General features: G+C 41.5%; 1 protein-coding gene across 7 annotated transcripts in view; it reads left to right on the forward strand.

Annotated features, from left to right (window-relative positions):
* The window catches only part of SLC4A4 (solute carrier family 4 member 4), a 350,238-nt gene that overhangs the window by 39,557 nt on the left and 282,793 nt on the right, over nucleotides 1–27,888 (forward strand). For 2 of the 7 annotated variants that reach the window (XM_082838376.1, XM_082838377.1), the window contains exons 1-2: nucleotides 11,199–11,466; nucleotides 11,801–11,874. In XM_082838376.1, the coding sequence (XP_082694502.1) occupies nucleotides 11,339–11,466; nucleotides 11,801–11,874 (202 nt within the window). In that variant the 5' untranslated portion in view covers nucleotides 11,199–11,338. Of the gene's footprint in view, nucleotides 1–11,197; nucleotides 11,467–11,617; nucleotides 11,875–27,888 lie in introns of those variants that run through there. The other 5 variants (XM_082838379.1, XM_082838374.1, XM_082838380.1 and 2 more) reach the window with 4 other exon arrangements.

The following is a 27,888-nucleotide window of genomic DNA, read 5'->3' on the forward strand; positions in this document are numbered from 1 at the left end:
CCACTGGTGAGCCCAGACTGAGCCTGGTGGATGGCCCACCCCCTGCACTGCCTGTCATCCCGGTAGCCTTCTTTTCCTTGGGAATTCAGAAACTCGTATAGTTACACTTGACCACACATTATATCAGAAATTGTATGTTACGGTGATATTTGTGAATTTGAGCATTTGCAAAACAGGGTTGGGGAGGAGTTTTATGAATGTCAAGGGTCTGTATACTCTGTAGGTATTCTGGTGAGTCTGCTCTTTCACCAAAGGTCTGTTTAAATTTGTGATCCTGGGTTCCTAAAGAGTTTGGAACAGATCAATCAAATTAGCTAAAGGGAGGCAGCATGACATGTAGTGGTTAAGAGTACAGACCTATAGATCTAGACCACCTGGGTTTCAATCCTGACTTCGACAGTTATTAGCTGTGTGACTTCGGGTAAGTAACTAAATCTCGCTGTGCCTCAGAGATGTTGATGATAAAAATGGTACATACCTCATTAGATTATTGTGAGAATGAAATGAGCTGATGATATTTGTAAAGCAGTTACAGCAGTGGCTGGCACATAGTAAGCTTAACCTAAGTGTTTGCTGAATAAAAATAAAGACATTTATTTGGGAAGCCTGTTAGAGGATACTTCAACTTCTGGCCCATAGATACACCAAGATAGGGAAAGAGGTGAGTGTAAGTGATATAATTTGAAGTTATAGGAAGGCATACTGAAGTTAAGTAATATGAAAAAAAATTCTTGAAGGTAATCCCTGATGGACATCGGTTGGTTAATTTTGAAGGAGTATGAGAGAGTGGTTAAGTTAAACTTCCTGCCTGGTCTTCTTGTCACACTTGCTGTGTGATTTTGGGTAAATTATTAACTTCAAATTACAACTGTAAATGGGTATGTTAAAAGTATTTACCTTATGGGGTTGTCATGAGGATTGAATCAAACAAGCATTGTAAAGTGCTTAGCACAATACCTGGCGTGTAGAAAATGTTTTAAACGTGGGACTTTTAAGGAACTAATCGATGATGAGAATCCCTACTCTCAGTCCCTACATTGTTACAGGTATTGAAGTCCTTTAGCTAAAACCTTCATCCCTGTCTTATTATTAAGCCAGATAGGCAAAATTTTACAGCATCATGAATGAAATAATGCGTGCATGGTGCTTAACACATTGCCTGGCATGTAGCAAGAGCTCAGTAAAATGCCAGGAGCCTTGTCCTTGCCAGCAGATGTGGTGGTTCAAGATGGAAGATGTGAATGGTGTGGCTGCCACTTTGGGTAGGGTTGGGAAGGGAAGGCTGCTTTCTCCACTGTTAGCTCTGGGTGTCAGAGGTGGGATCTCAGGAGCTGTACCTGCGCAGATGCCATTCAACTGACTCCCAGCACTGTGTCCTGGAACAAACACCTACTCTGGAGTCCCCATCCACCTGCCAACCTGGATCTGACCTGAGGTCACTGTAGAAGCCACAATGAATGTATGCAAAGTCACAGACTCAAATGGGAAGTATGAATTAACTCTGGATATCCGGGCTATCCCTGTACTAATTACTACAGACAGTTAACATTAACTATGTATAAATTTAAAGTTAGGCTGCAATTTCCAGAGCTCAAAGTTTATGTTGACATTTCAAATCCTAATTTCCTTTTTCAGGTAGTTGCTATCCAGCTTATGTATTGGTTTACCTAAACACATTACAGAGTTTTATTTGTCCAGTTTCAGGCCTGAGGAACAAAACTGAGCTTTCTCATAGCTTCTCATGCTTCTTCTGGATTTTTTTTTTAATTAATTTATTTTTTAAAATTTATTTATTTATTTTTGGCTGCATTGGGTCTTCGTTGCTGCACGTGGGCTTTCTCTAGTTGCGGCGAGCGGGGGCTATTCTTCGTTGCGGTGTGTGGGCTTCTCATTGTGGTGTCTTCTCTTGTTGCGGAACACAGGCTCTAGGCACGCGGGCTTCAGCAGTTGTGGCTCGCGGGCTCTAGAGCACAGGCTCAGTAGTTGTGGTGCACAGGCTTAGTTGCTTCACGGCATGTGGGATCTTTCCGGACCAGGGCTCGAACCCATGTCCTCTGCTTTGGCAGGCAGATTCTTAACCACTGCGCCACCAGGGAAGCCCTCTTCTGGATTTTTAAAGCAGTATAAGCTGTGATTTAAGTTCATTCATTCATATAGTCGTTAAGCACATATTTACTTAGAACCTACTATGTGACAGATCTAGGTACCTCTTAAGTTTTTAGTTTTAAGCAGACAAGGGGAAATTCTCATTTGAACTTAATTCTGCATATCACAGTGCAGTTACGGTCTATGTGAAAGGTTAAGTTCTAAAGTTAGGCAACAAGGAAAAAATTAGATAGTTAAGATTATTCTTTAAAAAATCACTTAATTCATCCATAGACGTAACATTTTTCAAGGGATACAACATAGCCATTTCCCCCTCTGACTTTGGAGCAAATCAGTGTTTTGACAAGTAATTGAAAATTAGCTTGTGTATGGGGTTCATGTTTGAAAACTACATATAGGGTCTTTACACTTAGAGATGCACTTAGTACCAAACATGTATGTACCCTCACTGTACCCCTTCCTCAATGGTTGATTGATCAATCCATTCATTCATCAACATTTGATGAGTACTTACTATGTGTAGCACCTATGCTTGACCCTGGAGGTAGAAAGGCTCTAGAAAGATGATACTTGCTCTCAAAGACCTCATACGGTGGTGGGGACAACTGCCATGATGTGTCCAAGGACAGTCGCTTGAGGTTAAATAAATGATAGTGCAGTGTTGTACCTGCTGCGTGAGAAGCAGACACGTTCAAGGAGCCAATGGAGAACAGAGGAAGAAGCATGGCTCTTCTTGGGGAAGGATGTGTTTGAGAGTGTAGAGAGCATTCTAGAGAGTTGGATCTTGAAGAATGGGTTAACTAGGATGACATGGTATTTAGAGGAAACAGCATGCACACGAAGGTATGGTAGCCTGTTCAGGGAATGGAATGGCGTGGAGAGTGGCCAGAGCTACGTGTGGAAGGGCTCATGATAAGCCTTAAATTCCATGTTGAGCAGTTTGGACTTCATCTTCAATGTAATGAATGATCTTTAAAAGAAGAATGATACCAGATTTGTTCTGTAGATGGATGGATAAGTGGGGAGTGAGTCCAGAGCCAGGAAGATCAGTTAGAAGCCATTGGTGGGAGGGCAGGTAGCATTCCAGCCCCGATACACTCACTTCTAAGCCTGGACATGTTGGCACATGCGTTGCAGGATGGGTTTCCAGCTATAGATGCCCTTTCCCCCACTTTTACCCTGTGGGCCTCCCCTTCTTTCCTTTGCTCTGCCTTCTTTACTTGGCTGCTGGTTCGGTCTGGCTCTTGGCTGGAGGGCTGGCCGCAGGGAGGATTTGGGGGACAGGATGGATATGCCCACTGCTTCCCTCCTGGCTCTCCCATGGAGTAGCCCCAGCCTTCCAGTTCTCGCCTGAACTCTCTCTTAGGACCTTTCTGTTTTCATACCTGGGCCCTTGAAGAAGGGCAGTTGAAAGTTAAGAGTTGAGAAGGGAGCCTCCTTTTCCTGTTCCTAACAGTCAAAACTCTGAGAAAACTTTCGGTGGGCAAAGTGCTGAATTTTTGATGTAGGAAGTCTGGTCAGAAGCAGAAGCATATGGATCGGAAGCAAGTGGATCAGCCCATTAAAAAAAATTAAACGGTGTAAGGGTAAGTCAGGCGGATGTCCCAGGGGGTCAGGCAAGCCGTTCCCTTTTCAGCACTTAATACCCTCTCTACAATTTCTCCCTTCATCTGTCACCTCCCCTGAGCCTCCAGGCCCTTCCTCTCCCTTCATGCTGTCTCCATCCTGCTACTAGTTCTTTCCCTGTCCTTTATTGCTGAGCCTGCTCCAGCCTTTCAGAGCTCAGTCAGCAGTCTGAGGACAGTGCAGGAGACCTTGCCCCAACATGCAGAAGATGGGAGAGAGGAGTTTGATCCTTGGCCTTGAAGGGCAGTTTATTGCTGGTCTCCCCAGTTGACACTCCCATGCATTTGCTTATGGGGACAGAACTAGGCCTTTGGGCTTGTAAGACTGTTAATAACTCTACTATACTCTCTGGACCCTTGGGACCTTAGATTTAGATTCAACTAAAATTAATTGAATATATTTACTCTGGGAACTTACTTAATACCCTAAATCACTTATGAAGTGTTTTAGGGTCATTTTAAAGCACACTGAAGCGAGAGGTTAACTAACTTTCCCAAGGTTACACAGTTACTAAAGGGCACATCTGGGATTTGCACTCACTTTTACCTGATTCTGCATATGTGTAGATGGACCAGCTTCTGTAACTGGCCATCATATTAAATAAAGTTTCCAGGGGAAATTTTAAAAAGCAGATTTGAAATGACCTTTTCTAAATTGAAATTTTTATTGAAATAATTGTAGATTCACATGTATATTTGAGAAATAATACAGAGAGATCACTTGTATACTGCCAGTATTCCCCACCGTTAACATTTTGCAAAACTTTAGTACAGTATCGCGACCAGGATTTTGGCACTGATATGATTCACTGATCACTTATGATCCACTTATTCAGATTTCCTCAGTTTTATTTGTAGTTATTTCTTTGTATGGGTGTATGTGTGTGTTTTCAGTTCTGTACAATTTTATCACCTATGTAGATTCGTGTATTTGTCACCACAGGTAAGATGCTGAACAGGACCAACTCAGCAAGGACCTTTCATGTTGCCCTTTTATAACTGTGAGCACCACCCGCTGCCATCTCTATACTCTGGTCACCACTAACTGTCCTTCGCATCTAAAATTTTGTCATTTCAAAAATGTTGTATAAATGGAACCATACAGTATGTAACCTTTTGGGATTGGCCTTTTTCATAGCCTAATCTCTTGGAGATTCATTCAATTTCCTTTTTTTTCACCAATAGTTTGTTTCTTTTTACTGCTAAGCAGTATTCCATGGTATGGATATACCAGTTGGTTTAACCATTCACCTGTTGAAAGACATCTGGGCTAATTACTAGTTTTTGGCTATTACAAATAAAGCTGCTCTGAACATTCATGTACAGGTTTCTGTGTGAACATAAGTTTTCACTTCTTTAGGATAAATGCCCAAGAGTGCAAATGAACTTTTAATGCAGTTCATAAATCCAGAATTATGTTTGGCGTGATCCGGCTCTGGATTCCATTTTCACCTTTTATCCAGTCTGATTTCGTGTGGGGCTGTCACCCCTTTCTCCCTGACCTCGGGCCTGTTTACATTTCCAGACTGCTGAGGGCACTCCTGAACTCTGTGGAGGGGATTTGCTTTGCTTTGCTGCCGCCTGATCGCTGGGACTCGCCTCTGCCATTAGTCATGCTTATGAGGTTTGCCACATTGATGTTTCTTTCTCCCAGCACCTACGTCCAGAGCTCCAGGAGTCTCTACAGTTAAGCCCACACCCGCGTTCTTCTCCCTTCCTCCCTGCGGGAGTGGAAGGCCCTCTCAGTACCCGACGAGGTGAAGTTAGGAAGGAAACAGTTGCAGCTTTTCCTCCGCCCCTGCTGTCCACTTCCCTGTAGTGAACACGTGTTGCCGAGAGATGGCAGTGCTCTTTGCAGCCACTGGGATTACTCTCTCCTGTCGCCTGTGCTTTGGAGAACCGATGTTGTTCTTTATGTGTACGTTGAAAATGTGGACAGCAGATTTTCCAAAACAACAAAGGCACCAGTAAAACACTGTGTGGTTTACAAACTTTGAAAGAAAACATCACGTTGGCAAATAATGGGTGATGAAAACGGTTCCCCACTTCTTAGAGATGAGTTGAATAGGAAATAGAATTCGGGGATGTGTGTGTGAGGGTATAATTTTAGATGTCAGTACTGGTGGTTGCATTCTGTGTGGCTCCTGAAAAAGACCTGTGAAAATACTGATTTTTTGCCTCCTATCTGATCTAAGACCAGCCAAGGAGCAAGGAGAGCCTGCATTTGAGCTCTGAGACTTGAGATGAACCCCTTTTAGTCCTTAAGGAAAGGCCCTTATGCACAGTGTAAATATAATTTTCACGACAGCAACAGCTAATACTAATAATACAACTCTTCACTTCCTGGTATTTGTCCACTCCCCTGCGTGCGTCACTTCGGTGTGTGCGGGCATGTGTGTAAACATTTGCTGTGCACAGGAAAGCTGTTGTAAAGTGAGAGATTATGGGGTTCCCTTGCTGTTGTAAACAGCTAGTGAGGATAAAGTGAGATGAGCTTTAATGTGAGGTTAACTGATTAAGTTGTATGCATGGAAAGAACTGGTGGTGTCCAAGTCGGGTATGGACTTGTGAACAACTGGAACCGTTCTGCTCCCTAGGGTGCCATGGTCTGGTGCCTTTTTGGAAGCAGTCAGAAAGCCCCACTGTTCATTCGATCCACGTGCGGCTTGGTTAAGTGGAGAACAGGGTGTGGAGGAGAGGGGGTTGGCTCTGGGAGTGGGGCTACAGCCCCAGAATGATTCCTCTGTGTACACACCAGTGTGCCAAGGTCAGAGGGCTGTTTTCCGCTTTCCTGGGTCTGGGTGCTGCTGCGGCTGTGACCCTGCAGCTCAGAACATAGCCGCGGTCCTGGGGTGGCAAGGGAACACGTGGCTCCACCTTAAGCAGCAGCCTTTTTGCTGCTAGTGCATCCTTTGGCAAAAGCCTTCAGTTAGGAGGAGAATTGCTCTGCATAAAGTTATAACCCTGAAACCAGATGCTGTTACTATAGAGACGAGTGAAATGCTGGCGTGGGAGACAGAACAGGGGAGGGATGGGAGAAGGGAGGTGGGAGGGCAAGTGAGGCTAATCTAAAGGCTAGCACACCAAAGACCTTCAACCTTTAGCAGCACTGTGACAGGGCTCGCATTCTGAAACTTGTGTGCTGGCGGCCTGCCACTTGCTGACGGGTTGCGTGGCAGCTGCTTGCTCTGTGTGGACTAGCTGGTGAGCACGTTGGCAGTTGGCGAGGGCTCTAGGGGTGGGAACTCAGAGGAGTGGAATGTAGATGGGTGCCCATGGCCCAATGGCTGACAGTTTTGCACACATGTTTCTCGTGCCGGGCTTAAGTCACCCTTACAAGCCTGTTCGGCGATTAGGACCGGCTGCTGAGAGCTGGTCCGTTTCGCAGCAGATTTGACATGTGTTACAGTTAAATCACTTTTGTGTCCCAGAATAATGGAGGATGAGAGAAGCCCCACGTTGTGTGGACTTCTGGGGAAGGGGTCGAACTTCTACTGTCAGAGGCCCTGTTGAAGGAAGGCAGTATCGGCCCCGTGTGGATTTTATACTGACTGGTATGACCCTTATCCCCGTGATGATGGTGAGAAGCTTGCAAATCTGTTCTGAACTTTGCCTCACGCTGGCGATGCGAGCAACCTAGGGAGCTGTTTAGAAGCATGCTCCTTCCCTTCTTTGTTTTCAGCAAGTGCAGTTCGTGTGAAAGGAACATTTCAGAATGGATTTGGGGGCCTGATTAGGGACCAGATGAGTTCATTTCTTCTTACTGGTAGAGGGGAAATCTGGTTGGGTCAGACCGTCATTTTGAAAGATATCTCTGTCTTACTAATAATAGCAAGCAACTGCTGAGAGGATTTGGTGGGGAGGGCGAACACAAACCCAAATAATTGACGCTTTTGGTGTAAAGATGGAAGAAAGCTGTAAAATCCCTGTACTTGGTGCAAAAGCCCAGATGTGCCAGGCTGCACTTGGTCTTGACCGGGAAAGGGCTGCTTTGGGCGTGCAGATTTTATATTTTCAGTTTGCATTTTCTTTTTCACTTCCTACAGGGAGGAGGAGACTGCTTACAGATTCTCTGCATTGTCCATCAGAAAGAACTAGGTTTCTGATTACTTGCTATGTATAGTCTTGGAGGGAATGTGAAATATGTATCAAAGAGCCAAAGAATGCCCCAACCATTATTCTCTCTCTAACTCAGACAGAGCCTGGGGACAGTGCTTCAGTTAGGCTGGATGGTTTTCTCCACCCAGGAAGAGGGCTCTGGGCATTCACGTTTGTACGGTCTCCTTCAATTGTTACTGCTTTCCTCCTTTAATTCTGCTTTGATTGATTGTTGTATGCGATTTTGGGAAGGGCTTAGGTGCAAAGGCTAGTAAACATCGTATTTAGGAAATGTGTGAAAAGTCAGTAAATGACTTTGGGACCAGCGTGATTAATGGTGGGGTACAGAAATGATATTCTGCAGGAAATTGTGTTGGATTCTGTAGGTTGATAGGAATGGAAAGCGTTTGTTCTGAGAAGAAATGTGGGCCACACTACTCTTTGTTTCCTGAAGGGGAGACAGTACTATGAATGTAGATGCAGTAGTACAGGACTCCAGGATTTTGTTGTGTTTCCAAGGCCTTTTAAGGAAATTTCTCCATTATATTAAGCTGTCATCCTTACCTAGGTCTACGAGTGCTGTATTACTGATGGGGTCTTGTTCTTTGGACCAGCCCTCAGATTGCTAGGGGAAGTCTTCGAGAAGGCAGATATGATTACACTAGAACCTCTGTCTGTCTTGCTCATCACTGTATCTCCAGTGCCCAGAAGGGTGCATGGCACCTAGTAGGTACTCAGCAAATATTTACTGAATGAATGAATGGAGGAGGGCAGGAAAGAGAAGAGGGAATGACTGAATGCTGCCTGTGTGTCTAGCACTGTGCATGGTATGTTTGAAGTACTTTGGTCATCGTTACCAATGACCTCCATATTGCCAAACCCAAGTTTTTCTTCTCTGTCTCCGTCTTTCTCAGCCTCTCGATAACGGCCCTCTCCTCTTTCCTCAACTTCCTTGACATCACTCTGTCCTGGTTTTCCTCTTACCTCTTTGGCTGTTTTTGTTCCTCTGCTCTGCTTGTAAATGTTGGCATGCCCGGCATGCCTGGCACAGGATCTTAGGTCAACTCCTCTACTTCTGTATTTTATTCCTGAATTTCATCTAGTAATAGCTTCAGATACTACCTTTATTCATTGATTCCCCAATTTTTATCTCCAACCTTAGGCTTCTGAGCTCTAGCCTTAGACCTCCATCTAGTTGTGTGCCTGACAGTTCTTTTTTAATATATAATAAACATCTCAACCATAAAGTGGCCAGAAAAGAACCCTTGGTTCCTCCTCTGAAACCTGTTTCTCCCATAGTCTTCCCTGGGCTCCTGAGATAGTTTGTTAGTTTCTTTTGTCTCCTGACTATGCACTTTTCACATAGCAGCCAGAGTGATCCTTTATTATTATTATTTTTTTTTCCCTTTGCAGTACGCAGGCCTCTTACTGCTGTGGCCTCTCCCGTTGCGGGGCACAGGCTCCGGACGCGCAGGCTCAGCGGCCATGGCTCACGGGCCTAGCCGCTCCGCGGCATGTGGGATCCTCCCGGACCGGGGCACGAACCCGTGTCCCCTGCATCGGCAGGTGGACTCTCAACCACTGCGCCACCAGGGAAGCCCCAGAGTGATCCTTTAAAAGGCAAAACAGCTCAAGTCACTTTCCATCTTGAAACTCTTCAGAGGCTGCCGTAACACCTAAAATTCTAACTTCTTACCATGAGCTGCATGGCCCTGATTCCCTCCTGTATTGTCACCTCTGGTTGATCTCCTGTCTATCTGTGCAGCCTCACTGACCTTGCTCTGTTCCTATAACATGCTAAACTTCTTCCCACCTTAAGGCCTTTGCCCTTGCTATTCCCTTTGCTTGGAATGTTCTGCCCTCAGATTGTCAAATGCCTGGTTCCTTCCTGTCATTTTCATCTCTGCTCAGATGTCACCTCCTCAGAATCCACATCTGAACCACCTTATGCTAAGTAGCCCCCTGCCTTATTATTATTTTTTTCTGCAAAGCAATTAATGCTAAGATTACCTTGTTCATCTATTTATTATTAGTTTTTGAGACATTTTGTCTGCCTTATTCAAAAATGTATTCCCCTCCCTCTCAAGAGTGCCAGGAACATAGCAGACACTAAATAAATATTTGCTGAATCAGTAAATATGTTGGATTATTTAATCTTCATGGGAACCAGAGGCTCACAGAGGCTGGTAACTGACTTGACCTCTCAGATCTTCAAGGCATTTTCTTTTCTACTGTGATCCTGCTGGCTGATCCATGTCCTGTTTTTATTTAGTTTTATATTTTTAGTTTGAGTAGAGAAAAGGAAAAAAGATGAACTTTTACGTATAAGACCCATATCCCTGAAAAAGGATATTCTGCAAGTTTCCAAAAGTAATGAGTTTCTCAATGGCATTGTCCACCAATAAAGGTCAGGTGAAGAAGAAAGGAAGGAAACAAACCTTTATTAAACATGTAACAGGTGCTAGGCACAAAACAGAGTGCTTTCATGTGTGTTACCTGATTTGAATTTCCTACAAGGTTGATATTATCTCCCCCTGTTTTGGAGATGGTAAAACCAAGGCTCAAAAAAGTTGGATACTTTGCTCTAGGTGATAGAAATACTAAGAGGTAGAACTAGGTTTTTTGAATCCGGGTCTACCTGACACCATATTTCTGACTTTTTAAGCTCAGATGGTTGCTTTGTGAGATGCTCCTAAAATAGAAAGGAAGAAAAAGATTCAGTGCATATCACATAGATGATAACAAATATGGGAAGCACAAGAATAAGTTATACAGACAGTATGGAAAACAGACCTACAGTACAGTATTCAATACCCGAGCATATAACTGGATGAATGGAATACAGAGAACATTTCACTCTCTGGTAGAGCTCATGTACGGTATGACATAGGACAGCTCTCCTCAGAGAACGTTCTTTGTTTCTAGACCGGTACGACACAAGCAGCATTTGAGCAATTCGGGATTTCTTTCTGCTTTCACTATAAATAGAGTTCATGGAATTCTGTATGTCAAAGTTAATGCAATGAAAAGAAGTCACAGAATATGGAAATAAACCTTAACTTATTCTATAAACCAGAGACATGTTTGGCATCTGGAGGCCGTACAAACGCTGTCCTTACTTGGTTGGATCCTGAGGTCTTATTTAGCATAGGAAATTGCAGACATCCTATTATGTAAGGAGACAGGAGGACAGCATAATGTGGCTACAAAATGAAGAACTTTATGCCCTTCAGGGAAGAGTTAACGGGACAGATATACATAGAGAGAGACGTGTGATTAAGAATGTGGAAAATGAATGAATGGGTGGCATATATATGTGACTGTTGCCGAAGCCGGCTTGCTGGATAATCCTCAGATGTCAGATTTCCGTAAGGCCAACATGTGACTCAAAGCTTGCCACTCAACAGAGAACACTGGGCTGTGCTGGTATTAAGAGGCTGGCTGGAAGCTAGGCTTCCACTGTGCACTAGCCTAACTCCCTGTCGCTTTCTGTGCGTGGGTGGGTGTGCATGTGTGCGTGTGTGTGTGTGAGGGTATACATTTTTATGCAGTGGGTGTTTAAAGAGCTAAGCACTGAAGCTGGATTTCCACAAACGATCATCACGAGCACTCCAGGCACACCAAACTTCCTCTCTTGGTATTTTTTTTTCCTTTCATCTTTTTTTGGGGGCGCATCCCAAAGGGGAGAACCCCCAGCATCCAGCCTAAAGGATCGAGATGATTTTCTCTTACCTGTCCCTGTGGGTGCCCTGTCAAGGTTAGAACTGAAGCTATGTGGGACCGGCATATTCTCAAGCACCAATGAGAGGAGCTGAAGGAGTGAAGCAGCAGCAGACACCAAAGGAAGAGGGACTCTGCCCTGTTAACATGAACAGCAGCTTGCAGGTTCACCTGCCCAGAAGCTGGGCTGTGTCCAGTGGCTCACTCCAGGAGAAGTCTGAGCATTCTTTTTTTCTTTTTTATTACTATAGGATGGAGGATGAAGCTGTCCTGGACAGAGGGGCTTCCTTCCTTAAGCATGTGTGTGATGAAGAAGAAGTAGAAGGTGAGCTCGCTGGGTCTGGGGAAGTGTATATTCATATACATATGTCTTTGTAAATAATAGCACTCATGCATTTCATGTATCTTATAATTTTGAAGTTAAAAACCCAAGCCTATCTGTGGAGTTTCATTAATCTCCACATTTTGCTTCAGCACAGAGTAATTCTAAGAACTTCCGTGGACCATCAGAATCTGAATCAGTGTTGTCCCGCATGGTTGACAACAACAAAAAGGTCTTACTTTGAAGCAGGTGCCTTATGTTAGCTGTGCCTCTCTGTCAAAAATAAATATTTTGCCAGATAATATTAACTACCTTCCAATGACTAATTCAGGAAAGCTGCTAGATTTATATAAAAGTATTTGGCAGTATCTTCTAATATTCTTTCTTATAGCCTGCAGGGTAGAAAAACAGGTGTTGCAGAGAGAGAACGATACCATTACTGCAGGAAACATGGGGCTAAGCTGAGGAGTTAAAGAGTGGTAATTATGGATGTGTCTCAGTTAAGAAAAGATGGACAAGCATTTTTTTTTTTTTTTTTTTTTTTTTTTACAGGGAAGCCACTTGGGGCTACTTTTCTTTGTGGGAAATTTTTTAATTACAAATTCAGTTTATTTAATGAATGAATACATTTATCTATTCACTGTATCTATACACTTTTGGACTGAGTTTGGGTAGTTTATTTTTTTACTATCCAAAAGTCTATTATAATATTCTATTATTATCTTTTCAATATCTATATCTGTAGACCCTTTCTTGATGTGTTGCTCTTACTCTTTTTTTTTTAACATCTTTATTGGAGTATAATTGCTTTACAATGGTGTGTTAGTTTCTGAGACAAGCAGTTTTTACTTAAAAAATCTCTAGGACCTCTTTTATTAATGTTCTCCAGTGCCAGTTGAAAATCAAATAAGAGTTAAATTTTAGCTGATGCAATGGTGCTTTCAGTGTGCCTTTTCTTCTCTTGTCTCTTGACTTATCAATGATGTGGGAATAATACTATTTATTTGACAGTCATAAGGCAGGGCTTAATTAATATTTCTTAAAATAATTATTTGAAGACGTGACAGGTATACAAAATTTATAATGACAGTTTTAAAAATAATCAAGGTTCTAGAAAGTACTCATAAAGTTAAGTAAGACTTCCTGGTGAACCATGTCTTAAATTCTGCCCTTTAAAATCACCTGAGAAAGGATTCATATGTATTTTGGAAACTCCAGTCTGATGGGTACCATTTGGTAATTACTTAATGCCTACCAAAGACTTGGACCAGACGGGTGGTGGAGTTGGGAAAAAGAAGGTGGATACTGTGTGTTCTGGAGTGATTCGTCAACCAGACTGAACACCAGGTCCCAGGCAAGTGATACTCCTGTGCCACCTGGGATAGTGTGAATAGTGTGGCCATTATGTTTCCTAGGTAAGTTTCTTCTGACCCTGTAGTGCTGAAGTGTTGGTTCCCCCAGCCCCCCATCTCCCTACTTGCCACATGTATGCTCTTGAGACTGAATAATAAGAATTTGATGCCTACGTTTCTTAGGAAAAAGGAAACCACAATATTTTCTTTCATATTGTTTTATGGGTTCCTTGCACTTTTACAACATGACTGTGGGAAAATGCCAAGTTAGTGAAAGCAAAATAGTGGAACTTTTGTCTGAAGATTCTAGTAACCCATGCTGCTAAGTCTTCATTGTGCTGACTCTGTCACTGTCCCAGTGTCAAAGGGGAGATAAGAATCTTAAAGTTATAGCATATGAATATAAGAAATATTGTAGGAATGAGCAAATATCCTATAATTTCAGGACAATTAAAGTAGAAAAATCTGTGAGAAAGCGTGGGGGTGAGATGTGTACTGTGTGTGTGTGTGTTCCTTGAGAATAACCTTCTAGCTAAGTTCACAGGAGATGTAAATCACCTCTTGAATTTGTAAGGTCTATAGGACTGACAGCACTCTACTGCAGTAGGATATTGTACATGGGTTTCTTAAGTCTTTGACTAAGAAGTTTTTCCCTTGATTTTCAAGCACAAAATTAAGACAACACTGTAATGAATAGCACACAAATCTGTAGCTGGGTTTCTTTATGGAGAAACAAAAAAGGCAAAAGGTAGAGATATCTGTAAAATTGTCTTTGTGATGACTCAACCTGCCACATGGAGTTTGTGTATTTTCCTATTCTGGTAAGACTTCTATTTTAATGATTATCTTTCACAATGAGTGGAGCTTGGGTTGATTACATTTCTTTCAAAGCATGTTTAGCTAGTTGCCTGTGGTTGAATCCTGAGGCCCTGTAGGATGGTTGCTTATGGCCATCCATAATGACTTGACTTGACTGTCAAGACTTCTAATCAAGATTTTGATGGGAATGTTTTCCACAAGGATGTGAGTCTGTCTCATATTTTTAATTGCATAGAGTGTACTTGAAGGAAAGCAGACTGTTATTTTTGTTACGAAGTAGCTGAGTTTCTGGTACATTTATGGCGGAAGTAAGTGCTCCAGGTTTAAGGATCAGAAATTCAAAGGGCAAGGAGCTGAGAGGCTTCCTTCCTTAAGCATGTGTGTGGTGAAGAAGAAGGAGCTGGAACACCTAACATTTCTGTTATCAAATGTGTTTCCTTTTGTCCAAGTATTTATTTCTCTTGGCTTCTTGGATAAACATGGTTGAAGTATATTGCAGCACACTTGGCACAAGTAAGCTTAAGATAAAACTTTGTTTCTTAAAGTAATTTGCACAAATAAGATGCACTCCCATTAAATGATTATTAGGGTGACTTCCAGTAACTCTAGTTACTCTGAAATGTTTATGCTTTGAAAGTTCTTCTTAAGGTCGCTCAGTTTGGGGTGACTGGATTCAGCTCAGCCTGAAGGCAAGAAGAGTCAGATGCTCCCTGGTAGTTCTTTCTAATGCTGTAGCTCTGAGCAGGGGAGACAGGTTGAGATTTCCAACCATACCCTCAGTTCACCTGCTTCAACTTTACTCTCAGTGGGTGGTGTGACACTTAATCCACATTCTAAAAACTCAATAGAAAACCATCAGCTGCAAAACTCACTAAGAATAGAGTGAGTCAGAAGAGGAGTCATCTTCTGTTTAAATAATGAATTTATCTATGTGAGATATATATTTAAAGACCTAAAGCTCGTTTTCACATAATTTGCCTCCTGTGCATTTGTGTTAATGGTTTAAAAAGATACTCTTGAGAAAGGAAACCAAGTGTTGAATTTAATCTTTAAAATAAAGAGAGGCTTGTATGTCTGTTCTTTCAGTGGCTACCTTCTACTGTGTTTTGTAAAGCTAACATTTTTGGCATAGAGTGGTTACTGTGGATAAACTCATTTAAAATTTGTAACATTTCAGATATCTTATTTGTTTCTGTTCCAAAAGGCTCCCGCCCAGACATTTCCACAGAATTGGTCTATAAATGACAAATTGACATTACCAGAGTGACCCAGAAATGCCCACTATGACGAACAAGACTGATTTTTCATTTCAAACACACTTAATGGAAATTGGCAAACTTTGTTGGGTGAACTGGGGTTGAGATAGGAAGAAAGATCCCAGGTAGCTTTTTCTAGAGGAAGAAATTCTATGGATATTTTATCCGTTAAAAAGTCAGCCAGGATTTTGGATCTGTATGATATAAACAGATTACTTAATATTCTCATATTTTGCAATAGGGGAAAAAGAGCAAACTCCACCTTATCCTTGAGATAAAGCCTTGGCTCTGCAAGGCTAGGTAACTCCCCGGCAAGCCTTGGCAACTCTGACTTCACGAGGAGGGGCCTTTTCTTAACATCAAGCCTACCCAGCAACTCAGGAAGCATAAAGTACAGCAAGACAATATTGGCTGAAATGGGTCTGCATTTCTGAAGTTTGATCGGTGCTCTAAATGCCATTATGATATATTGGGGTGGTTTTCCTCTTCCATTGAAAACCAGGTCCAAAAGGAAGTGTGCTCCCATCTGTCCAAATGGAAGAATAATTCTACAAATTCTCATGTCTACTGATGGATATTAAGAGAGAGAGTATGGTTGAAACTGCATGGAATTTACAGGAAGGTTATTTTTAGGGAAATAAAAGTAAAAAAGTTGGACAGGGTCTAGAACAAAGTAGACGTTCACTAAATATTTTGTTAAAAGAAGGAATGAATAAATGAATGTGTAAATAAACTAAATGAAGCATATATAGAATTACTTTATATAGTCCTCTAAAATCTTTGTTTAAATTTTTTTAGTTAGAAATTTGGTTCTCTTAGTCAAATGAGATGATATAGTCTCTGATGATCCTATGTTTGCTATTAATCCCATTTGATTTTGCAAAGATCATTGATATATTTATATCATTTATATTGATAAGAAAAAGAAGCCCCTAAAACACCTCCAACCTTATTCTTCTTCCTTGCTCTGCTCTGTATTTTGAGGAGAGAGACTAAAATGATGAAATGGTGGCTTTTGTATTTTTGGAGGTCAGGATCTCAACATTTTACAGACATGAAATCATAATGACTTAAACCTATTTTTCACTAGAGGATATTGTGATGATGTATTTATGTGTATTGGAGGAGGTAGTATGCTAAAGAAAAAGTGGGGCCTGGTGGACATTTGTTAATAATTACAATGGTCAAAAACGTAATTGTCGAGAAGGAGTGAATGAAAACCTATCAGCTGGGAAGGGAGGGGCTGAGTCCAAGCGGGTGCTATTCTGAGCGCAGGATGTAAGTGTCCGGTTGCATTTTGCTGACCTCCTCTCTCCTGTTCACTCTAATTGCTCCGAAACAGTGTGTACAGAGGAAATACTTGGGCAAATATTGCTGAAGGAAAAGCCTTCTTGAAAGAAACAATGTATCCACACGTTGGAGAGCTTGAAGGAAATGCGGTGAGGTGTTTAAGGGTTGATGCTTGGGTTCCCAGAGCATGTTGAGCCCACGCAGACCTTTCCCAGTGTCCTGCTGCTTTCTCCTTGTGGCTCCAGCTGAAAGCCCGCCAGAGGGCCTAAAGCAGGCAATACTTAGCTCTCTGACACCTCCTGCTGTGTCAGTGACATTAAGTATTTGTATATAGATTTCTTGGATGATAATTCCATGGGTTTTTGAAACTGGAGTCAGACATCCCTTCCCAGAGTTTTCCAATTGTAGAGAATTCCCTGGTAGTGTAGTACGGGCTAAAGCCCTCTAGAAGCCACTTTCTGTCCTAGGTGACTACATTCTTTTATGGCAAGAGGCATACAAAATTGAACTTGGTACTTGAGTTGTGTTTTACAAGGATTCAGAAATAATACACTTGGAGCATATTTTGTCTATAGTTGAGTTTCTTTTTCAAAGCTTTGTATCTGCTCATATTTTTTTTTTGCGGTACGCGGGCCTCTCACTGCTGTGGCCTCTCCCGTTGCGGAGCACGGGCTCCGGACGTGCAGGCTCAGCGGCCATGGCTCACGGGCCCAGCCGCTCCGCGGCATGTGGGATCTTCCCGGACCGGGGCACGAACCCGTGTCCCCTGCATCGGCAGGCGGACCCTCAACCACTGCGCCACCAGGGAAGCCCCTCTGCTCATATTTTTGAGACATATTATTTCATATTTATTTTTGGGAGTCTCTGTCATTTGTGTTATTCATGTGTTATTAAAGCAGAGTGGCTAAGCATCGGTTTGGAAATAAAAGTTTAAAACTTGCTGTATTGCTGAAGCATTGCATAAATGAAGGACGAAACTTAGAGTTTGGATTTTGAATTTCTCAGTTCTGTAAAATGAGAATAATAGAACATGTCATTCACCGTAGAACTGTTTAAATAATTACCAGAAATAATGTTGCTGCTGTACCTGGCATTAGGCATAGGAGTGCTTTATACTATACCACTGTCTGTCCTTTTGCTTTCTGATTGATACAGTCTCACCAATAATTTTTTTTGGCGCATTGTGGCTTGTGGGATATTAGTTCCCTGACCAGGGATTGAACCTGGGCCCACAACAGTGAAAGCACAGAGTCCTAACCACTGGATCACCAGGGAATTCCCCTCACCAATGATTTTCCATGATGATTATCATTCCAAAAAATTCGAACTGACCGAAATGATGTTTGTTATTTGCTTAATTCATCTTAGCAAGGCATCTATCCCTTGCCTTCCTAATAACCACGCTTACCTACTGCTTCTTGTATTGGAAAAGGAAAGCTAGAAAGGTCAAGAGAAGTTTCCTGAGGCCTGCTGTTTATTTCTCTTTGGACTCATTCTGATTCCCTTTAAGCTCTGGGCGTGAGATCTGATTTCCATGGTTAGTCTGCTCCGACAGACATTACCCCTAGTTTGTGAAACTGTCTCGTTTTTCAAGAGACACACTAACCATGATTGCATACAGGGTAAATTACAAACGCATGCCCACTGTCTAATAAAACCTGCAAAGTTACTTTTTCTGGAAAACAGATTAAAGTGTATGATATTTTCCTACCAATGAGGAGGATTCAAAGGTCTATTATATATGTAATATGTATAAATATGTATATATATATTTTTTCTTTTTTTCCCTTCCTTGCTCTGCAGCGTAGACTAGGGTAATTCTGTCCACTACTGGCTGTTATGTAATTTAGGTGCCATTTCAATGAGATTATTCAATAGTATAGAAGTAATACCAAGTATTCAAACCTGAGCTAAGTATTTCTCCATTTTTGTCATTACAAGATTCAGAGTCACTGGGGGAATTGAAAATTGGGACTGATGAGCGAGAGTAGAGTAAGAATGGAATAAAACTGAATAAAGCTCAGTTGAGGCTCTCCCATTGCTCCGGTGAGCATACGGCTGGGATCTGGTTTTGTTTTGTTTTGTTTTACTTTTTTGGCTGATAGCATTTAGGGGACTGAGGTGAGAGCCTGCCATGGCAGGAGTTCACAGGAGGTTCCAAATATTGTACCTCTGAAGCTGCTGATTGCCAGGTGGGATGAAGGTGAAGGGAGGGAGGGTGGTGAGTGACATCCATTAAATCAGCAGTAGAGGCGACTTAAATAACTCCCTTCCCTGAATAGCTGCAAAAGCTTTTAAATCTGGTTAATTGTTTTTACCTTTCTATAGAGTTAGAATTACAAGGCAGCTATCCTAAGTGCGATATCCAGCATGTTCACCTTTCTTGATACTGTATTGACTTTGAAAGGAGAACAGACTTTGTTTCAACCTCTCCGGACGTGACTTTACCAACTCCTTTCATGGTGGGATACTCAATAACTTTTACAAGGCCAAAACTTCTGGAAATAAAAACGAATGTTTGAATTTTAGTAAAATTGGCCAACATATCAGCTTTAGAGGGCCAGAATCTCACATTTATGGATTAGTTAAATCACCACCCTACTCTCCAGTTGATTATTAAATTTTCAACACGATTCTATCCCTGTTGAAAAATAAAGACAATGTCTTGGATGTTAAATGAAAGCTCACAGTCAAATCCAGTGGATATAGGTATTTGGCAAATTCAGTCGGTATCTGGGTTGAGATACTTTTATTCAGTCTGCTGTGGGTTAAAGAACATGGTGGGGAACCAGGAGTCTCAGGACCTATTTCTGTTCTTGGCTCTGCCCCGCCTTACTGGGTAACATGAGGCCAATCATGTTTGTGTGGTTATATTTCCTTTGTACAGAGTGCAGTTAATAACCTATCTTCTTATCCACCTGCTAGAGATGCTCTAAGGATTCTTGGATAACACCAGAAAAATACTTTGATATTTGCAGTAAGCCATTGACGAATTACTTGATTTCTGAATCTCAGTTTTTCATACAAAGAAACAGCATTGGTGCTTCTTTATCTCCTAGTCTTGCTAGGGATATAAGGAAACTAATTTGAAATCCCCAGAATGAACCCTGTAAATTTAAGATGTTATCTTCCTTCGTTATATTCCTTGCAGGTGATTTATCTTTGTGCTTAACCCTTTCTCACCAGTGCTTGCTGTGACTGCAGAATGCTTTCAGACTAAAGCTAGTACGGATAACTGGTGATTAACAAATTAGTTGGTTAATACCTATGTTAACTCTTCTTATTAACTCTGATGGACAGTGCTTTTATTAACTTTTTCTTTAAGCTTATCAAAATGGTAACCAACAGTTGCAGATATATAAGTTTTAATATGTTGCTTTTTCAGGCTCATATGTATCATTGAAAGTGATAATATATTCCAATTAGGGACATAAGTAATGTGCGGTCAAATAAACCAGTCATTAATTAAGGACACAAGGTTGTTTGATGTGATAATTTAGAGAGTGTATCATGTAGGTGGGTGAGTTTACATGGGAAACCAAGGTATGTATCTCCCAGAGTGACATTAAGTTGAGACCTAAAGGGTGAAGAGGGTTAGCTAGGTCAGGAATGAGGGAAGCCTCCCAGGCAGGGTGTGTGAAGGCCCAGTGGTGAGAAAGAGGTAGACCTGTTTGAGAAGTGAAAATAAAGCCCATGTGGCTAGACTACATGAATAGGGAGAGTGGCCTGAAGTGGATGGAACCCAGATAATTCATGGCCTTTTATAGTATGCTAAGGATTTAGGATTTTACTGAGGGTGCACTGGGGAGCCACTGCAGAGGGTTGTAAGCAGGGAAGTGACAAGACAAAATTTGCATTTTAAAAAATATCTCTTTGGCTCATGGGTGGAGAGAGCTTCCCAACAGGGCAAAGATAAAAGTGGAGACACTGTTGCTAAGATTCAGCTGAGAGATGATTTTGGGTTAGAGTAGAGGGACAAAAAGATGGGTTGAATTGCCAGGACTTGCTGATGGACAGATCGGTGGGTGGGGGTGATTGCTTCTGGATTTGTGCTATGAGCAATTTGGGAGACTTGTGTGCCATTTGTACGATGGAGGAATAGTAGTGGAGGATGGTAGGCAATCAGCTTTTTGAGTCTGAGGTCCCTGTGAGACATCCAAGTAGAACTCTAAAGTAGGCACTTGGCTACACAACTGGAGCTAAAAAGAAAGGGCAGGGATGGAGATGTAAGTTTTGGAATCCCAGGGAGATAGCTAGTATTTCAAGCCATAGGAATGGATGACATTACCAAGGGGAGAGAATAGAATGAGAAGAGGACTGGGCTGGGCTCTGCTCTGCCAACCTTTGGAGACTGAGAAGGAGCAATTCATAGAAGCTGGAGGGTAACCAAGAAAAGTGTGTGTCTGAGGCCAAGAGAAGAGCATTTTCAGCAAGGAGCCAGTGACCGACAGTGCTGAGTGCTGCCTGGAGTCAAGTAGATGAGGAGCGAAAAGTAACCAGTGGCTTTGGCAGAAAAAAGTGCTTGGTGGCTTTTGTTAGCGATCTGGGTGGCATGGTTAGTAAAGAGTCAAATCGGAGTAGACTGAAGAGTGCCCAAAGAGAAAGCTATCCTCATAAGAAGTGGCGAAGGGGGCTTCCCTGGTGGCGCAGTGGTTGAGAGTCCGCCTGCCGATGCAGGGGACACGGGTTCGTGCCCCGGTCCGGGAAGATCCCACATGCCGCGGGGCGGGTGGGCCCGTGAGCCATGGCCGCTGAGCCTGCGCGTCCGGAGCCTGTGCTCCGCAACGGGAGAGGCCACAACAGTGAGAGACCCGCGTACCGCAAAAAAAAAAAAAAAAAAAAAAAAAGAAGTGGCGAAGGGACCTGGAGAAATAGTAGAAAACTTTTGACCTTTCCCCTATGTGCTCCATTACACTTAACCAATTAGAATACTTAGAATTCTTATAGAATTTTTAGAGCTAGAAAGGATTTTAGAGAAAATGTAGCTCAACGTTCTCACCTTACACATGGAGAGATGAGCCTTGTAGAAGGTAAAGTGATTTGCTTGCAGTAATGCTGATAGTAACTGGGAAGAACTAGTACAAGGAAGGCAAGCTTCTTGACTTTCCCAGGGCAGTGCTCATTCCAAAAAAGTGTGCTTGAAGTCTGGTTCCTCTGGAGCGGGAAAGGAATTTAGAAAAGGAGATGGATGAGAGCTTAAAGAAGCGCCTGGAAGAATAGGGGGTAGAAAGAACTAACTGGAGAAGAATAAAAGGTGTTGGGAGAGCTTATGAAAAGGTGAGAGAGAAAGAAGACAGAAGCCTGGCTGGCATCATTGTTTGCATGACCGCAGATGCTCGTGGGAGGACAGATGTCAGAGCCAGAACGTCTTCATGTTCTGGGGCCGTTTATGGTTCCTAAGGGTTGTGGATTTAAACTTGTCATTCTCTGGTTATAAGACAGAAACATTTTCAAGAATTCCTGAGCCCTTTTTGTCTTCTAGGTAGTTGCTAACTTGAAAGGCCTAATCGATTACCTTTTCCCTCCTTGACTGTATTTTGCAGACAATGGAAAATGGGGGGTAGTGTTGGGGACTGGTACCATGGTAGTAGGAAAGTAGGAAAGGAAACATTATATAACCAGGAGCATCAAGAGTCCCGGCCTCTATGTCCTTAATTATTTGGCTTTAGTTGGTTCATTGGTACATGAAGAGGTTTAATCAGGTGATCTTTAAGGTCATTTCAACTCTAAAAGTATGATTATGAGCTGCGGTGTCAGTGAATGTTGTCCTCTTTTCTGGGTGCCTGTGGAAAACCATAGTCGTGAAGATTCTGGGATTGGGCTTAACTAGGCTCGTTTAAGTCTCTCGAAGCACTTTCCCTAGTTCTTGGTCATTGTTTTAGCCCCATGGCATTATCCACATCTCATTTACCTATATACAGGTATGTGAGAGGAAGGAATTATGTGAACTAATATTAGTGATACCTGATTAGCCGTGAGTGCATTGACGATATGGTGGATTAACTGTCTATAGCGACTAAAGACCACTCTTCCTATTGCCCAGCCAGGGTTTAGGCCAGTGCTAAAAGGGAAGCCAGAATAGAGTCGGAGATGAACAATGTGGTTAGAATGAGAGTGTGAATGTGCGCATTTATGTGTCTGTCTAAGCTGCCTCTCTGGCTGCAATTGCAAATCCGGTTATCAATGACCATTGGATTAGCCATTGTTTTCTCTCTTCCAGTCCCACTTGCCATTCAGTTGTGCAAATGGTGACCACAAGGGAGATAATGGAAACTGTCAGTTCTCTGTGCTTGGCTCACAGGTGGATTTTGTCTGACTGCATGTGTACTGCACATTAAAATGCTCCAGCTCTTTCGGGGTTCTGGGATGTCAGGATGAGTCAAGGTTTCACCTCTTCCTATTGGGTGGCTCCTCTTGGCTCTTAGCCCTGCCCTGACTGGCTCTGGCCTTCCCAGGCCTTTTGGCTCCACTCTTCTCTGTGCAGTCAAGTAAAAGGACAACAGACCTGAGCCCTGGGGGTCGGCACTCACGGCATGAAAGCTCTGGGGGAGACCCTCCCAGAGCAGGGTGGACATGGCACAGCATTTGTTCCTGGGCCGGGTGAGGGAAGATTGAGGTTATGGAAGGTATTGCCTCTGCTGCACAGTTAAGCTCTGCATAATGACTAAAAAACAGCTGAGGGACGAGTTAGACTTGATCTAAAGGTGGCTGTTTTGTCCTGCGCAGAGTGAGTGTTCCAGAGTGCCATAGCTGGAGAACAGAGAGTGTTCACAAGTTATTATCCGGGCTCAAGGGGAGTGGGAAGGAGGAGAAATAGTACTTTGTTTCTTCCCCTTTGGAAATAGGAGGGAGATATAAGAACAACACTTACCTTTGTGCACCAGACACATTGGAAAAGACACTTTATTGACACTATTGGATTCGGATTGTCCTTAAAAATGCCTAACTCTCTATCTCTATACATAGAGATTATATATATGTATATATGTATATATATATAATAGAACATAATATAATATATATATAAATCTCAATATAAATGTATAGCCGTAGGTATAAATATAGGTATTTTATATCTACAGATATGAATATAAAAGAGGTTTTGCTAGAGCAAAGTTAAAATTACTTTGGAGAAGCAGCTTTTTATTGATTGTGGAGCACTTCAGGAGCTGCAGTTTATAAATGATATAAGGTGATTTTTAGTCCTGTTCATGTATCAAGGTAGGTTCCTGTACTGCCTTCAAGTGGTTGTTCTGGCCTAGATATCTTCAAATAATGAATGACCACTGAGTATAATAAGGTTGCATTTCTTTAAAAAAATACTAATTCAGACTTCACACAGTGCTGGTTAGTTTAGCTTCTGTTATCAGCTATTAATAATGGAAGCTGTAATGGAAACTTAACTTCAGTGTGTGGTCATAGGGTCCTCACCTTTACCTAAACACTGTGATTAGGACTGTTTTGCTAAAAATGAGCACTTATAAGGAAGGTGCAGAAGTTTCCTGAGTTTTAGCTTGTCCTTTAGGACGAGAATTTAGCTAAGTCACCATAAGCTCATCTCCTGTTTGAGACCTTTTCCTTGTGCTGTTTGTTCTTGCCTAGAGATTGTTATCATCATCGTGATTATCAGCATCAAATATTAAATATTAAAAGTACTGTGCTCAGTAAACACCAGGTAACAAGCTAAGATTTCTTATCAGTCTTGCTTGGGGGAACCCCAAGTTGCCTTAAGGATTTCTGGGAGGCTTTCAGTGAACAAAATTCCCATGCAGTTCAGTGGGAAGAAAAGTATTTCCCTGTTTTTCATCACTTTTACTATTTACTATTTACTATTTACTATTTACTATTTACCATGCAGTTCAGTGGGAAGAAAAGTATTTCCCTGTTTTTCATCACTTTTACTATTTACTATTTACTATTTACTATTTACTATTTACTATTACTATTTACTATTTACTATTTACTTGCATGCCTGCTCCTAAGTGTAATCGGTAGCATTAATAATAAAACAGATTACTAATCATTCAAAATGGTCTATAAATAGATTACATATGTAGCATGCAATTACCTATTAATAAACACATGCATTATTATATTTTTTTCTATGTGAAAAGTTGCCCCTATCCAAAATACAGAAATAAAAATCATCTGTTGTCCTGAGTAGTGGTGTCAGTTTGAAGTGTGGACCCTCATGCAAACATCTAACCAAGGGCTGACTTACCCTCTGTTAACTGCAAAATTACATCATGCCTTTCAAAATGAGTTTTCTTTTCATGAACTGGTATTTATGCTCAAGTAAATTAGCAGTGTTGCTATGATTATTTCTTAATAGAACTGGTTATGGACACTCTTATGGGTTTGTGAGTAATACACTAGCAATTTATTTATTAAAGTATTTAGGATTAGACATACTGATCTATTTCTTATTATATAAAGTGCCAAACACACAACGTCTGTGGCATCTGGACTTGATACTGTGATTCTGTTTAAGGTTTCTTATGCATGTACTTCTAAAAAACCTTCATGATTCGTTTTGGTCCAAGAAGTAAAGTCTTCACAACATCTTTTTAATAATCTATCACTCATCCAGGGTCTTTGCCTCCTCTTCCAACAGTGTTCTTTTCATAATTGAAAAGAAATAATACATATCTCTTAAATTTGCCTCCCTCCCCTATATCCCCCTCGGCAATAGCTACAACGTGTTTTAGGTGGCTTGGCATAAGACCAGGTTACTTTATTTTTTAAATTATCATTATTTTTTCTTCTTCTCTTTTTTTTTTAAACATCTTTATTGGAGTATAATTGCTTTACAGTGGTGTGTTAGTTTCTGCTTTATAACAAAGTGAATCAGCTATACATATACACATATCCTCATATCTCTTCCCTCTTGCGTCTCCCTCCCTCCCACCCTCCCACCCTCCCTATCCCACCCCTCTAGGTTGTCACAAAGCACCGAGCTGATCTCCCTGTGCTATGCAGCTGCTTCCCACTAGCTATCTATTTTACGTTTGGTAGTGTATATATGTCCATGCCACTCTCTCACTTTGTCCCAGCTTACCCTTCCCCCTCCCCGTGTCCTCAAGTCTGTTCTCTAGTAGGTCTGCGTCTTTATTTCCTTTTTTTTTTTTTAGATTCCATATATATGTGTTAGTATACGGTATTTGTTTTTCTCTTTTACTTCACTCTGTATGACAGACTCTAGGTCCATCCACCTCACTATAAATAACTCAATTTTGTTCTTTAGATAAGCCAAAGAAGGCAGAATTTAATTTATATTTGGGGAATATTGCTGATTAGTTCTGAAAGAATGATGTAAAGTGCCAAGTGTCATGGAATCTTTGCTTCGAACTGGAGAGAACAGAAATTCCATTGATTATAGAAAGAGCAACAATGTGGATAAAAATCAAATTGGGAACATCCCTCAGTATTAGAGAAGTTCTGTAGGAGGCTGGGGGTGGCTGTGAGGGAAGGTAGATTTCTGGGCAGAGATTTAGGCCTATAGATTTAACTGTAGCTAAAGGATCACCAGAGGACAAGTAGAATCTCTGCCTAGAAATCTACCTTCCCTCACAGCCACCCCCAGCCATCCACAGCTTCTACCCCCAGTACTGACATCTCAGGTCTTAAAAAATATTTACATACTGCTTTATTCCAAAAAGGTTTAATGTGAAGGGAAAATAACGGGTAAAAAGTTGGAATAGCAAGGTTCATGTTTAAAATTCACGTCGCGAAACTCTGTCTACCTACTACCGGTTGGCCCGAGATTTGTCTCTTCTATTTCAGCATGAGGGAGGAAACACAGTCAGTTATAAGGTAGTGTAAATATAGTGTACATTACAAAAAAAAAAAACACCCTAAAAACAAACAAAGCACCACCAAAGCAGTAATGAAGCACTCACTCTTCTTGATGTTGAGACCTGAGAGATATTTCTCCTGTGGGATTTTATGGGTTAGCTGGTGACAATATCCTTGACTTCCCTGAACCTTGGTTTCTTTGCCTGTACAATGGGGATAATGACAGTATTTAATTCGTGCAGTTGTGAGGATTGCATGAGGTAATAGAAGTAGGAGACCTAGCCAGAATCTGGCATATTTGTAAGAATTCCATAAATGGCTGCTATCATCTGTATGTATAAACACAGCACCATGTTTCCTGAAGGAGCTAATGATCTATCCTGCATAGAGAGGCATATGTTGTTAACCACTCAGTCCACTGCAAAAATTTTAGTTTGGCTCATTTGATGGGTTTAATTCTACAAAGTCCTAAATCATCATTGGTAGGGAAGTGGGTATATGTGAAAGTCTCTTTAACATGAATGGCTACAGAGTTACTAGCTGTAAAAGTTCTCTGGTGGCCTGAAATCATGATAGCAGCTCTCAGTGCTGTTAGTTTAGAAATATTTTAGGAATTGGGAGAAGTGGACATGATAACATGGCAGGACTTCTGCTTTCACCTGAGGTGGAGCACGTGAGGATGGAAGAAACAGGGATCACCTAGTGATGATTTCTGATGGTCAGAGATAACCAGGAAAGCCATGTTTTCTTCCCAGTAGTACTGGCTGTGGATGGATTGTGAGATATTCCCAAGACATTTAGAGTTTGTTGGGAACTTGCACCATCTGTCAGAGAAAGGCATGTGGGGTATTTATTTGAACACATGTTACTGAGGCCACTGCCAAATCAAGGACTGAATGCCCTTTGACTCACACCTAAGTGAACACTGTCAAATGTAGATTCCAGTAGTTTTACTTTACAAAATTTTGAGTAGCAAGAATGTCACCTTTATTTTAGTAACATTTAAAACAATCACCATTTCCTTTTGAATTCTACCTATTAAATTTTTTTTTTGCTCCTTCTTCTTTTTACATTATCTTTGGAAGCAGTTTTTACTGACATTTCTACCAGAGAATTTTTTTTCTTTTGCGCCTAAAATTCACTCATACATTAAGCAGGTAATCGTCCCTGATTCTCTGAGCATCTTACTGTTTTGTAGACTCTTGCTGAATTAGAAATCTTGTCTATCAAGTTTCTCCTTTGCATTTTACATGTAAAATAATACTACACCTTCCACGGCTTGGTGTCATTTGGGGAGTTGTAATTTTAAAAATAGCCATAATCTTCATGACCTATCTCTGAGACAGGTAAAGATATTTTAATGAAAATAAATATTGAGATCACCTATGATATTCTTATCAACAATAGCATTTTTTTTTTAAATCAGTAATGCTGCTTCTATTGACTCTAAAGACAGGTATTTTGTGGACGTGGTAAGAATGCTTTCATTCCAGCTTATTTTATTT

This window comes from Leucopleurus acutus, assembly GCF_964270905.1.
Source record: "Leucopleurus acutus genome assembly, chromosome: 4".
Lineage (NCBI taxonomy): Eukaryota > Metazoa > Chordata > Mammalia > Artiodactyla > Delphinidae > Leucopleurus > Leucopleurus acutus.